Source organism: Homarus americanus, unplaced genomic scaffold (genome assembly GCF_018991925.1).
Source record: "Homarus americanus isolate GMGI-L3 unplaced genomic scaffold, GMGI_Hamer_2.0 scaffold23578, whole genome shotgun sequence".
NCBI classification, from domain to species: domain Eukaryota; kingdom Metazoa; phylum Arthropoda; class Malacostraca; order Decapoda; family Nephropidae; genus Homarus; species Homarus americanus.
Window position 1 is genome coordinate 6,518,816 of NW_024733231.1, and position 16,805 is coordinate 6,535,620.

The window sequence follows — 16,805 nt, forward strand, 5'->3', positions numbered from 1 at the left end:
CACACACACACAGAAAGAGAGGCACACAGACAGGCAGAAGGACGGAGACAAATAGACAGCCAAACAGGAAGAGGAAGAGACAAACAGACAGACAGAAAGACGGAGACAAATAGACAGCCAAACAGGAAGAGGAAGAGACAAACAGACAGACAGAAAGACGGATAAACAGAGAGACAACCACAGCACAAGATGATTAATTAAGACCGGAGAGAAAAGAGGGAGGCAGTCGTGGGTGAGGTGAGGTGAAGTGAGGAGAGGTAGTAGTGGTCCGCTTGCTTCAAGAACCTTCTGTGATGATCCTGGGTCACGAGAGAGCCAGGATGAGCCGGGTTTCCCCTCAGGGTCTCAGAGAGGAGGTGAGGGTGAGGGGAAGGACCTGGGAGGAGACGCCCCCAGCGGGAGATCCAACAGACGAAGGGGCTCCTGCCAAGCGCCAGTCTCACGGAGGAAGGGAAGGAAGGGAGGGAGGTCCCATTCTCACGAAGGGAGGAAAGGGTGCAGGAATGAAGGGAGGGAGGGAGGGAGGGAGGGAAAAATACTAGGAATTTCCAGTCTCACAGAGGAAGGAGAGGGAGGGAGGGAGGGAAGGATGGAGGGAAAAAGGAGGGATGCAGACAAAGAGGAAGGGGGGTGTAGAGGGAGGTGGATAAATTGAATTGCTCCTCGCTTCCCTCTTCCACCCCTCCCCCCTCCCCCCAGACAGAACTCTCCGCCAACCGGGAGGAGTAGAGAGCAGGAGGAGGAGGAGGAGGGAGTAGAAACAGAAGCAGGAGGAGTAGTAGGAGGAGAAGGAGCAGGAAGAAGGTCATAACACCAATGTATATTGAGGTGAAGTAGGTCCTTGGAATGAGATTGGAAGGGATTGGGAATAGGGAGGGGGGTGAAGAGTAGGGATTAGGGATGTGTTAGGGATTAGGGAGGGGTGAAGAGTAAGGATTAGGGATGTGTTAGGGATTAGGAGGGTGAAGAGTAGGGATTAGGGATGTGTTGAGGATTAGGGAGGGTGAAGTAGGGATTAAAGGGATGTGTGGGGATTAGGGAGGGTGAAGTAGGATTAGGGATGTGGTAGGGATTGGGGAGAGCCATCTAGGACAGTATGGCTTCCAGCCTCTCATTGCAACATACATACAGACCTTTCTGCCACTTACAACCATGTCTTTATGAATCTTACCCCCTTCCATCTTTCCTCTTCCTTTCCATCTCCCCTCCTCCTCCCATCTCCCACCCCTCCTCTTCCTTATCCATCCCCACCCACCCCTCCCATCCTCCCCACCCAGCCCCTCCTCCCCATCTCCCCACCCACCCCTCCCCATCCTCCCCCCTCCCCTCCCCACATCTCCCCACCAGCCCCTCCCCTCCCCCATCTCCCCACCCCACCCCTCCCCATCTCCCACCCCTCCCATCTCCCACCCCCTCCCCATCTCTCCCCCAAATCAGGCAGCGTTCACCCTCCTGCATGATGCATGGTGTGCCCCTTACAGCCCCTCCCCCCTCCCTGCCTGGCACACACAACAAACACCTCTCTGTCTTTTAGGAATTAAGGCTATAACTCGTTTCTCTTGCAACTGCACGTCCCGATTATGCAGATGCTAGGACGAAGTGGGTGTTAGTCTTAAGGCTACGGGGTAATTGCAACATCGGACGTGATTATTGCATGGTGTTCTGTCATGTAATTTCCTACATTGCCACAAACGAATATTATCTTGCAGTTTCACGAACTCATGCAATTGCAAAGAGTAGGTAGATGTTAGTACTCAGGCCACAGGGTAATTGTAATCAAGATTTTTTTGTTGCATTGTGTACTCTGGTTTAATTTACGTCTTGCAAAATCAACAAACAATATTCACTTGCAATTGCATAACTCGGAATATATATCAATACTAAAGCCACACTAGATATATTGCAACTATGATGATGTTTGTTGCATAGTGTCCTAATTAATTATTCTTGCAACACACACACACACACACACGTCACCAACAACTCTCTCTACAGATCCATATGTATGACTGACCTATAAAACTAGTGCTAACCTGACAGGTAAGGGTGACAGGTAAGGGGCTAGCTGACAGGTAAGGGGCTGGCTGACAGGTAAGGGGTAAGCCGACAGATAAGAGTCTGGCTGACAGGTAAGTTAATTTTGTCTTAACCGAACCTAACCTAACCGTCACAGGTAGGTAGGCAGGTAAACAGACAGACACAAGGAGAGAAATCCGAAGTGCACCCTCCCCCCTCACCACGTCCCACAGCTTTTGTGAAAGGATGACATACGACACGGCAGACAGACAGACAGACAGAGGGACAGACAGACGACACAGAAATAGACATAGCGGGGGGTGATGGTAATGATCTGTCTGTCTGTCTGTCTGTTTATCTGTCCCAATTTCCTATTGGATACATGTTGTACAAATAGACAAGACACGACAGACGTTAACAGACTGCTAGACAGACAAATAGACAGATATAGATAGAAAGATATATATATATATATATATATATATATATATATATATATATATATATATATATATATATATATATATATATATATATATATATATATGCAAGTAAATCACTGTAGGTGTGCGTGATCTAGGTATATGTTGATAACCACAAGGAAAGAAGAAAACACGAAGTTCCCAAGCGCCTTCGTGTAATTCACATCTTCAGGGGTGAGGACAGACTAAGGAGAAGTACAAAACAAGGTGTATATATACAGAGGAGGGTGAGACCAGGTCCTAATAATTAGATGATAGAGTAGCTAACCTACTAATAATTCGTTATAAAGGTAATGACCCTACTAATGGTCAGGTATAAAATGTAGCCCTACTAATGGTCAGGTATAAAGGTAATGACCCTACTAATGGTCAGGTATTAGGTAATGACCCTACTAATGGTCAGGTAGGTAATGACCCTACTAATGTGGTCAGGTATTAGGTAATGACCCTACTAATGGTCAGGTATTAGGTAATGACCCTACTAATGGTCAGGTAGCACCGCAGCAGTCGGTATATATATATATAGACAGATGTATAAATAGGATAGATAAAAGACAGTTACTTCGATAGACAGATACGGTGACTAGATAGATAGATAGATAGATGGATAGACAGATGGAAAAATGAATAGATAGATAGATATATAGATAGATAGACAAATATATAGAAGATAGATAGATAGATACAGATGCATACATACATACATACATGTCTTCATGGGCTTAAGACGTTACACTAGACAAATTATGTTTTATATCCAAGGTGTGAAAAAAACACCCCCAAAACACGGTGTTTTATTGTGTTTTAACCGCCTAGTCTTCTTCACTATAATAAAGACAGAGACACAGTTTAATGTGTTTTAATCTCGTGGTTAGGTTAGGTTAAGTTTAGTCATACATTAAGACATAAATAGACATATAAAAAAAACAGGTCTGATGGAATGTTTTTATTTTCACTCATAGGTGACTAAACACCCCCCCTCCCCCCACCAAACACCCCCTCCCCCACTAAACACCCCCCCCCACCAAAACACCCCCTCCCCCCACCAAAACACCCCCCTCCCCCACCAAACCCCCCCACCAACACCCCCTCCCCCCCACCCACCAACACCCCTCCCCCACCACACCCCCTCCCCCCAAACACCCCTCCCCCACCAACACCCCCTCCCCCCACCAAACACCCCCTCCCCCCCCCACAAATTTACGTGTTTTTCCTTATGGTTGTAATTCGTCCTACGTTAATATATAACAAACATCAGTATATTTTTCCCTATAAAAAAAATCCTAATATTACCTGCGGGTCTGGTACACTAGGCATGGCGGTAAGGGTAGTGGTAGCAGTGGTGGTAGTAGTGGTAGTAGTAGTGGTAGTAGTTGTGGTTGTTGTGGGTCCTCCCAAGACACTACTTAACTCTCACTGTTTCCCGTGTCCACTCCCACCACCGGCTTCCTCCAAACTAAACTTCTATCTATATTTTAACTACGACGAGTTAAGGGATTTTAAGAATAGATTCACACCGCCTCCACACCTTGCCCACAGTCTCTCTTGCCCGCTTGCCCGATGTGGTGGTGGTGGTAGGGAGAGGGGGTGGGGGTGAGGGAAGTGTAAATGGGGGGGAGGAGGGGCAGTGGTGGTGGTAGTAGTAGTAGTTCTTGTTGTAACAATAGTATAATAGTAATAGTAATAGTAGCAGAAGAAGTAATAGCAGCAGTAGCAGTATTAGTTAATCTTGGCAAAGTGACCAGAATTCTTAACAGTTCTTACGCCAACCCCCCCCCCCACAAGCAAGTGACGTTTGGGTGTTTCCCTTACTTATACACTTCACTTATACACTAGTACACTTCACTTATACACTAGTACACTTCACTTATACACTAGTACACCTCACTTATACACTAGTACACTTCACTTATACACTAGTACACTTCACTTATACACTAGTACACCTCACTTATACACTAGTACACTTCACTTATACACTAGTACACCTCACTTATACACTAGTACACTTCACTTATACACTAGTACACTTCACTTATACACTAGTACACTTCACTTATACACTAGTACACCTCACTTATACACTAGTACACTTCACTTATACACTAGTACACTTCACTTATACACTAGTACACTTCACTTATACACTAGTACACTTCATATACACTAGTACACTCACTTATACACTAGTACACTAGTACACCTCACTTATACACTAGTCACACTAGTACTTCACTTATACACTAGTACACTATACACTAGTACACTTCACTTATACACTAGTACACTTCACTTATACACTAGTACACTTCACTTATACACTAGTACACTTCACTTATACACTAGTACACTTCACTTATACACTAGTACACTTCACTTATACACTAGTACACCTCACTTATACACTAGTACACTTCACTTATACACTAGTACACCTCACTTATACACTAGTACACTTCACTTATACACTAGTACACTTCACTTATACACTAGTACACTTCACTTATACACTAGTACACCTCACTTATACACTAGTACACTTCACTTATACACTAGTACACCTCACTTATACACTAGTACACTTCACTTATACACTAGTACACTTCACTTATACACTAGTACACTTCACTTATACACTAGTACACCTCACTTATACACTAGTACACTTCACTTATACACTAGTACCTAATTCATGTCTTACCTAAACCTTACTTATGACTACTGATTACTCACTTAAACCTTACTTATGTAACTTATACCTTAAGTTAGGGTTAGATTAGTGTTAGGTTAGAGAGAGAGAGAGAGAGAGAGAGAGAGAGGTGTATAGTAGGCTACAAACAAGTGATCATACGCAATATAACACAAATATACTGAAATATAACACAAATATACTGAAATATAACACAAATATAGTGAAATATAACAAATATAGTGAAATACAAGTAAATATATGGCATAATTTCCCATTCACAAATTATAAAAAACACGCAAGACTAAACACAAACATCAAAAAAAAACATTATACACACCAGAAAATATTCTATCCATGTATTAGTTAATCACAAGGTTACAAAAAAACAACTTGACTCAGTCTCTTTAGCTCAATTTTATATTCACAAACTATGAAAAAAACATAACAAAACACACAAACACAAACAAACATTATTAACATCAGGATTAATCAAAAAGTTACAAAACAAAAATAAATGCACTCAGTCTCCATGAATCCAGATGAATCCGACTTTGGCCTACGAACGCCACCATAGAAATAAACACGGGGTAGGAAACTGGTGGAGCTGGTCCCTAAAATACCATGTCTCCTGTATAGCCGCCGAATGCCACACAGATGGTGCAGCAGGCCTGGTGCCACTAAACTTGTGTATGGTGCCACTAACCTTGTGTATGATGCCACTAAACTTGTGTATGGTGCCACTAACCTTGTGTATGGTGCCACTAACCTTGTGTATGGTGCCACTAACCTTGTGTATGTTGCCACTAACCTTGTGTATGGTGCCACTAACCTTGTGTATGGTGCCACTAACCTTGTGTATGGTGCCACTAACCTTGTGTATGGTGCCGTAACCTTGTGTATGGTGCCACTAACCTTGTGTATGGTGCCACTAACTTGTGTATGGTGAATGCCACTAACCAGCCACTAATGGTGCAGCAGGCCTGGTGCACACTACTAACCTTGTGTATGGTGCCACTAACCTTGTGTATGATTGCCACTAAACTTGTGTATGGTGCCACTAACCTTGTGTATGGTGTATGGTGCTAACACTGTAAATGGTGCCACTAACCCACTAACCTTTGTGTACTTGTGTATGGTGCCACTAACCTTGTGTATGGTGCCAGCTAACCTTGTGTATGGTGCCACTAACCTTGTGTATGGTGCCACTAACCTTGTGTATGGTGCCATTAACTTTGTGTATGGTGCCACTAACCTTGTGTATGGTGCCACTAACCTTGTGTATGGTGCAGGGTTGGTGCCACTAACCTAACTTAACCATACAAATAATGCCACTAACCTACCCTAACCATACGAATAATGACTCTAACCACACGGCGGCACACCTCCAGTACCAGCTCATTGCCTTAACAAAATCAAACGAGAAACGCAGCGGGTCCTTCCTCCTTAATCCTTATTGGCTCTCCCCAGATCAAGCGAGCTATGTGATTGGTTGATCGCAATCCTCTTGCATATGACGTCATGGGTGTAAAAAGCTCGCGAATACTTTGTTTACCTTTGATGATGGATCTTATACGATTAACATAGAAGTGAAAATATAATAATAATAATAATAATAATAATAAGAAGAAGAAGAAGAAGAAGAAGAAGAGACGATAATGTGGATATAACTGGAACAAAACGTGAATTGAAAGAGAGAGGAAAGAAAGAAAGAAAGAAAGAAAAAAGAAAGAGAACTATCCAACAGGCGTATATAAAATCCTCTAAACAAAATACCTAAAGTAGAATCATTAAACGGTGGAGACAAGAAGGTCAAAGGAGAACAGAAGAACAAAAGGTCAGGTCTTGAGAGAACAGGAAGAACAAAGAGGAAGAGAAGAAGAACAAAGGAGGAAGAGAACAATAACAACGGCGGAAGGGAACAATGGTGAGGGAGAGGGAAGACCGCCTCTGGTGTAGTGAGAGGGAGAGGGGAAGTGAGAGGGGGGAGGTGGGAGGGTGAGGAGTGGAGAGAGAGAGAGGATAAGGAGGGAGGGAGAGGGGTAGAAGAGGAGAGAATAAGAGAAGAAGGAGGAAGAGAGAAAGAAAGAGGAAGGGAGAGGGAGGAGAGGAGAGAATAAGAGAAGGAGGAAGAGAGAAAGAGAGAGGATAGGGAGGAAGGGAGTGGGAGGAGAGGAGAGAATAAGAGAAGGAGGAAGAGAGAAAGAGAGAGGATAGGGAGGAAGGGAGTGGGAGGAGAGGAGAGAATAGGAGAAGGAGGAAGAGAGAAAGAGAGAATAGAGGAGGGGGAATGAAGAAGAGTGATAGAAGGAGGAGGAGGAAAGAGGGAGTCCTCCTCCTCTCCCATCCTCTTCCTCCATCTTCCCTCGCCACTCCAAGTTGATTTCATACCCACATCTCAACATCCTCCCCTCTTCTCCCCTCCTCTCCCCTCCCCCCTTCTCCCCTCCTCTCCCCTCCTCTCCCCTCCCCTCTTCTCCCCTCTACCCAACCAGCCCAGGTGTGTTCTGTAAGGCGTTTCTCACGGCAGGAAAGAATGTGGAGAGTGAAGGAGGGTGAGGAAGGGTCGGGGGAGGAGAGAGGGGCAAGAGAAGAGGAGGAGGAAGAGATGGAAGAGGAGGAGGAAGAGATGGAAGAGGTGGAGGAAGAGATGGAAGAGGAGGAGGAAGAGATGGAAGAGGTGGAGGAAGAGATGGAAGAGGAGGAGGAAGAGATGGAAGAGGTGGAGGAAGAGATGGAAGAGGTGGAGGAAGAGATGGAAGAGGAGGAGGAAGAGATGGAAGAGGTGGAGGAAGAGATGGAAGAGGTGGAGGAAGAGATGGAAGAGGAGGAGGAAGAGATGGAAGAGGTGGAGGAAGAGATGGAAGAGGTGGAGGAAGAGATGGAAGAGGTGGAGGAAGAGATGGAAGAGGAGGAGGAAGAGATGGAAGAGGTGGAGATAATGAAATGAGGCCCCAGGATGACAAATATTATCAGGTATGGTATTACGTGAAGATTAGGCACCCCAGTTAATATCACATGAAGATTAACCACCCTAACGCTACTTTGGGCGGGGTTAGGGTAGGTTAGGGTAGGGTAGAGGCATTTTTAAGTTAAACTAGGTTAGGGTAGTTTAGATTAGGTTAATGTAAAGGTTAGATTAGGTACTTTTAGGTTAGGTTAAGGTAAAGGTAAAGGTGTTTCATAACCAGGGTAGTAGTAGTCAGGTGAGTGGTAGTGTGAGGTCTACCTAGTCAGCTGATATGATGTAAACATGAGCAGCTGTCTCAAGGTCAACAATGACGAGGCAGAAAAAAACAGCTGATTTTTAAAGACAGATTTTCCCTAACAAATGATCTTCGAGACAGATTTCCCTCCCAGCCACCGATCTTCGAGACAGATTTTCGTCGCCATACCAACAGATAACAGTGTCGCCTTCACCAAAATTAATTACACTTAACTACCCTCCGAGTCGTAATTAATTATAGGGGTATTAACTCTAATTACCAGTCATTAATGATTAGTAGTGTTAATTGTGTCTATCTATCTATCTATCTGTTTATCTATCTGTCTATTCTCCTCTTTCTCTCTGTCTTTGTCTCTATCAGCTCTCTCTATCTCTCAGTCTCTCTCTCCATCTCTCTCTTTCAGTCCTTCTTCCCCCCTTTATTCTTTCTCTCCTTCCTATCCCATTTTCCCTCTTTCCTCCTCTCCCTCCCTGCCACTCCCTTTTCCCTCCTCTCTCACTCTCACTTTCCCTCCTCTCTCACTCTCACTTTCCCTCCTCACTCACTCTCACTTCCCTCCTCACTCACTCTCACTTTCCCTCCTCTCTCACTCTCACTTTCCCTCCTCTCACCTCACTTCTCCCCTCCCTCACTCACTCTCACTCTCCCTCACCACCTCACTTTCCCTCCCTCTCTCACCTCAATTTTCCCTCCCTCACTCACCTCACTCCCCTCTCCCCACCTCACCTCCCCCTCCCTCACCACCCCCACCTCCCCTTCATTCCTCACCTCCTCCCTCTCTCACCTCACCTTCCTCCCTCTCCTTACACCCACTCTCTCCCTCCCTCTCTCACTCTCACTTTCCCTCCCTCCTCTCACCTCACTCTCCCTCTCTCTCACCTCACTTCTCCTCCCTCTCACCTCACTTTCCCTCCCTCCTCTCACCCCACTCCCCCTCCCCCCACTCACCTCACTCTCCTCCTCTCTCACCTCACTTCTCTCCCTCCTCCCCACTCTCACTTTCTCCCTCCCCACCACCTCACTCTTTCACCTCACTCTCCTCCCCCCACCTCAATTCTCCCTCCTCTCTCACCTCACCTCTTCCCTCCCTCTCTCACTCTCACTCTCCCCCTCCCCTTTCACTCTCACTCTTCCCCCTCTCTCACCTCACTTCTCCCCCTCCTCTCTCACTCTCACTTTCCCTCCTCTCTCACTCTCACTTTCCCTCCTCTCTCACTCTCACTTTCCCTCCTCACTCACTCTCACTCTTGCATGTTGTTGCCTCAGCAGTGCCATCGAGGTGCCATAAAGGATCACAATAGATCCCCTTGGCACTGTGCCACTAACTCCACTCTCCTCTCCTCCCACACACAAATCCTGCCCCATATAACCATTATCCTTACCCCCATACATCCATTTACTCTATCCTCCCATTAACCCATTATCCTGTACCCATTATATCCTCCCATTAACCCATTATCCTGTACCCATTATATCCTCCCATTAACCCATTATCCTGTACCCATTATATCCTCCCATTAACCCATTATCCTGTACCCATTATATCCTCCCATTAACCCATTATCCTGTACCCATTATATCCTCCCATTAACCCATTATCCTGTACCCATTATATCCTCCCATATAACCATTATCCTCTCCATTCACCCATTTATTCTCACCTTACACCCATTATTTCCTACCACAACACCTACAGAGGGCCAAAAAATAGCTAATATACTATAAATCCCCCGTTTTACCACCTCACATGATATGACGACGCGGCTTAACTAGCGCCTCAAGAAGCATATAACTTTTTTTTTAATATAACGACATCATAAAATTACGTTATCTTCGTTATCATGATGGCGGGTGATGTTATAATGAACTGGCTGATAATATTCTTCCCAAAATCCCTTAAACGCTCCCTAAAATTCCTTAAACGTTCCCTAAAAACCCCTTAAACGCTCCCTAAAATCCCTTAAACGCTCCCTAAAATCCCTTAAACGCTCCCTAAAATCCCTTAACCCCCTAAAATCCTTAAAACACTCTCCCTAAAATCCCTTAAACAAAACGATAATTAATGAGATATATATTACTGAGTTATTTAGATGGTGGAGGAGGAGGAGGAGGAGGAGGAGAGAGACAGCCCACACCCACACAAGTGGTTCAGTAGACACAGTTCTAAAAATAAAACTTTGTTCATTTTCCTTAAGTTTTATCGTCGTGTTTTGTTTTAGTGTGTGTGTGTGTGTGTGTGTGTATATTTGTTCATGTGTGTGTGCCTATCTATGTACCCCTCTCTCTCTCTCTCTCTCTCACACCTGTATACTGATAAGCGCGAGGGGAGGTGAAGGGGCCCAGACAAGTGTAACACGGGCGAGGGCTGGCATGGTCTCTTTCACCTCTGTCTGTCTGTCTCTGTCTCTGTCTCTCTACCTATCTGTCTGTCTCTGTCTCTCTACCTATCTGTCTGTCTCTGTCTCTCTACCTGTCTGTCTGTCTCTGTCTCTGTCTGTCTGTCTGTCTGTCTGTCTCTGTCTCTACCTGTCTGTCTGTCTCTGTCTCTGTCTGTCTGTCTCTGTCTCTCTACCTGTCTGTCTCTGTCTCTGTCTGTCTGTCTGTCTGTCTCTGTCTCTCTACCTATCTGTCTGTCTGTCTGTCTTTAACACCTCCCTTTTCTCTCGCCCTTCCTTTCAATTTTCCTCTTTCTCTCCTCCCTCTCTCTTTTATATCTTCTCTCTGTCCCCTCTCTTTATCTTCTTATCACCCCTCTATCTCCCTTATCCTTATTGTCTCCCCCTTTCTCCCTTCCTCCCCCTCCCCCCAAAAGAGACAATAATACAGACTTGGGAGACTTGAAGGAGGGGGGGGTGAGGAGAATGGATGGAGGAAGCCTAAGGAGGGAAGACAGAAGATGAAATATTGAAGAAGGAAGAAGTATATAAGAAGGAAGTGAAAGGGGGAAAGAAAGGGGCGTGGAGGGAGAGGGAGAAAAAGGAGAGAGGAGGGAGTGGAGAAAGAGGAGGGGTGAGAGAAAGAGGAGGGTGGAGAAAGAGGAGAGTGAAGAAAAGGAGGGAGAAAGGAAGACGGAGGGATGGGAGAGAGGAAGGCAGGAGGGAGGAGAGAGGGTGAAAAGGAAGGAGGGAGGAGGAGGGAGGGGAGGAGGGAGGGAGAGAGGGAGGGAGGAGGGGGAGGAGGAGGAGGAGGGAGGGAGGAGGAGGAGGGAGGGAGGAGGAGGAGGAGGAGGAGGGAGGGAGGAAAGTATCAGAGTCTTGGTGGTGTTGGCACCTTTACCTAGCGACATTGGCGAGTGGCACCCTGGCACCTGCCCCACCTCGTCTCGCCGTGATGGCACCCTCTTAGTACCTCCCTACAATGGCCCCAGCTTGGCATCTAGTACCCTATTACTACCTCAACTAAGTATATTGGTACTCTCCTTGGCACCAGTACCCCTAAATACCGTACCACATTGGCACTATGGTACTTACGTTGGCAGTTGCACCTCTAACTTTACCTCTTGGTACTTACCCCCCAACCTGGCACTGTGGTACCTGTTCCAAAATGGCACCTTGGTACCTGGTCTAAGTTGGCACTGTGTTGGGTGTTTCAAAAGTGCCTTAAATCCCCTCAGTTCTGCTGTTTGTTTATGCCTCAGGTCTAAGATAGTCGCCCGAGCTAATCTACACATTTTAACTAACAAGGGAAATGTTCACCTTTACCTGTGTGAGTAAGGTATAGTACCGTGTTCATCAAGGTACCTGTCTCACACTCTCACTCTCACACTCTCACTCTCACACACTCTCACTCTCACACACTCTCACTCTCACACACTCTCACTCTCACTCACTCACTCACTCACTCACTCACTCACTCACTCACAACCATAACCTTAATAATCTCAACTCATCTCTAATAACCAACAGAACATCAACAACAACAACAACAACCACTACCAACAACCATTACCATCACCACCACCACCAACAACAACAACCACCACCACCAACAACAACAACAACAACCACCACCACCACCAACAACAACAACAACAACCATTACTACCACCACCACCAACAACAACTACCAACAACGACAACAATTACCAACAACAACCACCACCACCCCAACAATAACAACAATTACTACCACCACCACCACCACCACCAACAACAACAGCAACCATTACCACCACTACCACCACCACCAACAACAACAACCACCAACAACGACAACAATTACCAACAACCACCACCACCACCACCACCAACAACAACACCAATTACCACCACTACCACAATCGTCACACAAGACAAATGCAAAACTTTAATTAAACACAAGCTGTCGTCCTTCCTCGCCACTGAGACAATTACCACAGCTCTCGTCTCTAAGCTTCCCGGAAAAACCAAGCTGGTCCGTGCAAAAAACCACGAGAAGCTAAAACCGGTGAAAATTGCCATAAAAACAGAGAAGAATGAGAGAGAGAGAGAGAGAGAGAGAGAGAGAGAGAGAGAGAGAGAGAGAGAGAGAGAGACGAGTCTGGTTGGCCTGGCAGGATGCGCGCCAAAAATCCCATTCGTGACGTCACAGTTGATTTATTTATCCAAATCAGCTGATCGCCCTATGACCCCTTTGGGATGCTGGGCTACTGTGATTATTCCTCTCCTTCCTTCCTTCCTTCCTTCCGTCCTTCCTTCCTTCCTTCATTCATTCATTCCTTCATTGTGTTAGTTATTCATTCTGTTACTCAATCCTTCTTTCCTTCCTTCCTCCATTCATTCATTGTGTTAGTTATTTCTTCATTCTGTTACTCAATCCTTCCCTCCTTCCTTTCTTCCTTCATTCATTCTATCAGCCAGTCATCCATCGACCTGTCAACCAGTCACCCATCCACCCTCAACTAGTCATCCATCCACCCTCAACCAGTCATCCATCCACCTGTCAACCAGTCATATTACCCCTTACATTTGTACTACATAAACTCACACTGATGTAATGTATTGTACTTCTCATCTGTGCTAATTGTACACTTTGTAGAGTACATCATTAACCACCACAAGTGTACTCAACATATCAGTTATAGTACAATGTGTGTGGAGTACATTGTGTTACTCCCTTATAAAATGTACTACCTCATTTATGATTGTACTTTAAATGTACTTATCACCTACAGATGTACATCACTGTGTCCTAAGTGTCTTGAGCGCAAAATTTAAGTCAATAACAACAACAATAACAACAACAAAAACAGAAAACAAATTGACCCCTAAAATCGACCATTATTTTCCAGCAACTCAAGAACAACACCTTGAAGTACGCCCCACACACACACCAGCCCCCCGCGGCCTCAGCCCTGATCTCCGGTACATGATAATCGCCTTGTTGCTTCTGAGTATATTTAAGGCTTGATGATCCCTAATGAACTGTCCTCTTTTTTCTTTCTTTTTCTTTCTTTCTCTCTTTCTTTCTTTCTCTCTTTCTTTCTCTCAACACCTCCATTGGTATTGTTTTAGTATAGAGGAATTAATATTGTTGTAGTGTCTTCTTCTATTACAAACATAGATGGTCCCAGTACTCAGCCTTGAGGTACACCACTAGTAATGTTTGTTATGCAGCGTTGTCTCTGTAATGTCGACCTCTGTTTCCTGTCCCTAATCCATGTACTAATCTAGTTTATATATAACCTGACCCATTTGTCCCTTTGTTTATTTCATCTTAGATTAACCATCTTTAACGCTAACCTAACCTAATCTAATCTTACCTAACCTAACTTCACCAAATCTAATGCTAACCTGACCTAAATTAACCTAATGTAACATAACTAAACATAATGTAACCTAACCTAACTTAACCTAACATGAATACATACATACATACATACTGTACATATATACATACATACATACATACATACATATACATCTGTATGTGTGCACTCAGTGGAAAGGGGTTGGTTTCTTACAGTATTTAACTAGAAAGGATGTGAGGTACTGATGCTTCTAAGATGTGGCACCATTGACAAGGTGCCTGAGTAACTACTTCACCCTGGCACTAGAGTAACTACTTCACCCTGGCACTAGAGTAACTACTTCACCCTGGCACTAGAGTAACTACTTCACCCTGGCACTAGAGTAACTACTTCACCTTGGCACTAGAGTAACTACTTCACCCTGGCACTAGAGTAACTACTTCACCCTGGCACTAGAGTAACTACTTCACCCTGGCACTAGAGTAACTACTTCACCCTGGCACTAGAGTAACTACTTCACCCTGGCACTAGAGTAACTACTTCACCCTGGCACTAGAGTAACTACCAAAGTAGCTGTACGTCCGGCGGCACTACAGTAGACACACAGGAGTGCCGATTATAACCTTGGCACAACAACAGAAGGACGAAGTTTGGTTAGGTTAGGTTAAGGTAGTTTAGATTAAGTTACTTTAGGTTAGGTTATTGCTAGGTTAAGGTAGTTTAGATTAAGTTACTTTAGGTTAGGTTATTGCTAGGTTAAGTTATGCTAGGTTAAGGTAGTTTAGATTAAGTTACTTTAGGTTAGGTTATTGCTAGGTTAGGTTATTGCTAGGTTAAGGTAGTTTAGATTAGGTTAGGATAGGTTAGGTGACCATAATGCCCCATGTTAGCCGATAAGCGTGGCACCTTGAACACACCGGATACACACACTGTACACAGCGTTACCAGATTATGGTTGAAGCCCACCATATTATACCTCACTCACCCCTCCACTAACCTAAACTACCTTAATCTTGCATAACCTAAACAAACCTAACCTAACCTAACCTATCCTAACCTTAACCTAACTTTGGTCAGGAGAGAGAGAGAGAGAGAGTGAGTGTTGCGGTCTCCTTTGAACTAAATTAACCGACCCAACCCGCTATAAAAGAGACACAGAGTGACTCATACACGAGACGATGAGAGATATTTGGATTTTCTCTGAGACAGTGTATACGTGTCTCTCACTCTATTTATCTACCTATCTCTCACTCTCTCCCCCTCTCTTTCTATTTATCTCTCCCTCTCTCTTTCTATTTATCTCTCTCTCTCTCACACTCACTCTCTCTTATATTTTTTTCGGGGATTAGACCACCCGGTCACTGGTTGCTGACCCACATCAGGGCCCGGGGGACGAAAATATAATAATAATAATAATAATAATAATAATAATAATAATAATAATAATAATAATAATAATAATAATAATAATAATAATAATAATAATAATAATGCCCAAAATAGCGACAAAACCACCCAAACACTCTACCCACATACCCACACTTACCATACCCACAACCCACACCCACTTGAAAGGTGAATCACAGCAACAAAAGGCCGCCATATTTTCCTAGTGTCTTGTTTATATTGGAGTCAAGTCTCAATGACGTCATACCGCTGGGGTCACATCTCAATGACGTCATACCACTGGGGTCACATCTCAATGACGTCATACCACTGGGGTCACATCTCAATGACGTCATACCACTGGGGTCACATCTCAATGACGTCATACCACTGGGGTCATATCTCAATAACGACATACCACTGGGGTCACATCTCAATGACGTCATACCACTGGGGGTCACATCTCAATGACGTCATACCACTGGGGTCACATCTCAATGACGTCATACCACTGGGGTCACATCTCAACGTCATACCACTGGGGTCACATCTCAATGGCGTCATACCACTGGGGTCACATCTCAATGGCGTCACACCTTCCACGAGCCCCATACCGTAACCTTTCCTACTACTGAAGTCATTATCTTGAAGGGATAATTACAGGCTGAACACACCATTAACTCAGAACCTACAGGTACAGGTTGAGGTGCAGGTTCGATAAAATACAGGTACTACAGGTTAAGATACAAATTAATGGTACAGGTTACAAGGACAGAGATCCAGGTTGAGGTAGACAAACACACACGTACATACAGATACAGACAAAGATGCACACACACACACACAGTCACACACACACACACAGTCACAGACACACACACTTTATTATAGAGTTAGAGTTACTTATAAAAGGCAAGGTCGTCAGTAAAGTGGTACTTAAAATAGGGCCACTTACACCACTTAAACTTTAATTTGTCAAGTGCCACTTACTTCAGACGCCACTTACTGTCACTTACTTCAGGGTAGGTTGGTGGCAGAGGTGAGTAGATTGGTAGTGATAGATGTAGTAAGCGGTGATAAGAGCAGATAACAATGATAGTGAAGAGTAGTTAAGCTCTTTTGTGTGGTGATAGTGGTGGTGGTGATAGTGGTGGTGGTGATAGTGGTGGTGGTGATAGTGGTGGTGGTGATAGTGGTGGTGGTGATAGTGGTGGTGGTGCATAGTGGTTGTGGTGATAGGGGTAGTGATGATGGTAATGATGATAGCGGTGGTAGTG

At 44.6% G+C, this 16,805-nt stretch overlaps 1 protein-coding gene across 7 annotated transcripts in view; it reads right to left on the reverse strand.

The window, feature by feature from the left end:
* Nucleotides 1–16,805, reverse strand: part of LOC121869643 (sodium/potassium-transporting ATPase subunit alpha-like) — a 168,550-nt gene that overhangs the window by 115,289 nt on the left and 36,456 nt on the right. The window contains exon 1 of one of the 7 annotated variants that reach the window (XM_042371162.1): nt 3,792–3,928. The exons of 5 other annotated variants lie outside the window; for them this stretch is intronic. In XM_042371162.1, the coding sequence (XP_042227096.1) occupies nt 3,792–3,815 (24 nt within the window). In that variant the 5' untranslated portion in view covers nt 3,816–3,928. Of the gene's footprint in view, nt 1–3,791; nt 3,929–16,805 lie in introns of those variants that run through there. One more of the 7 variants, XM_042371165.1, reaches the window with a different exon arrangement.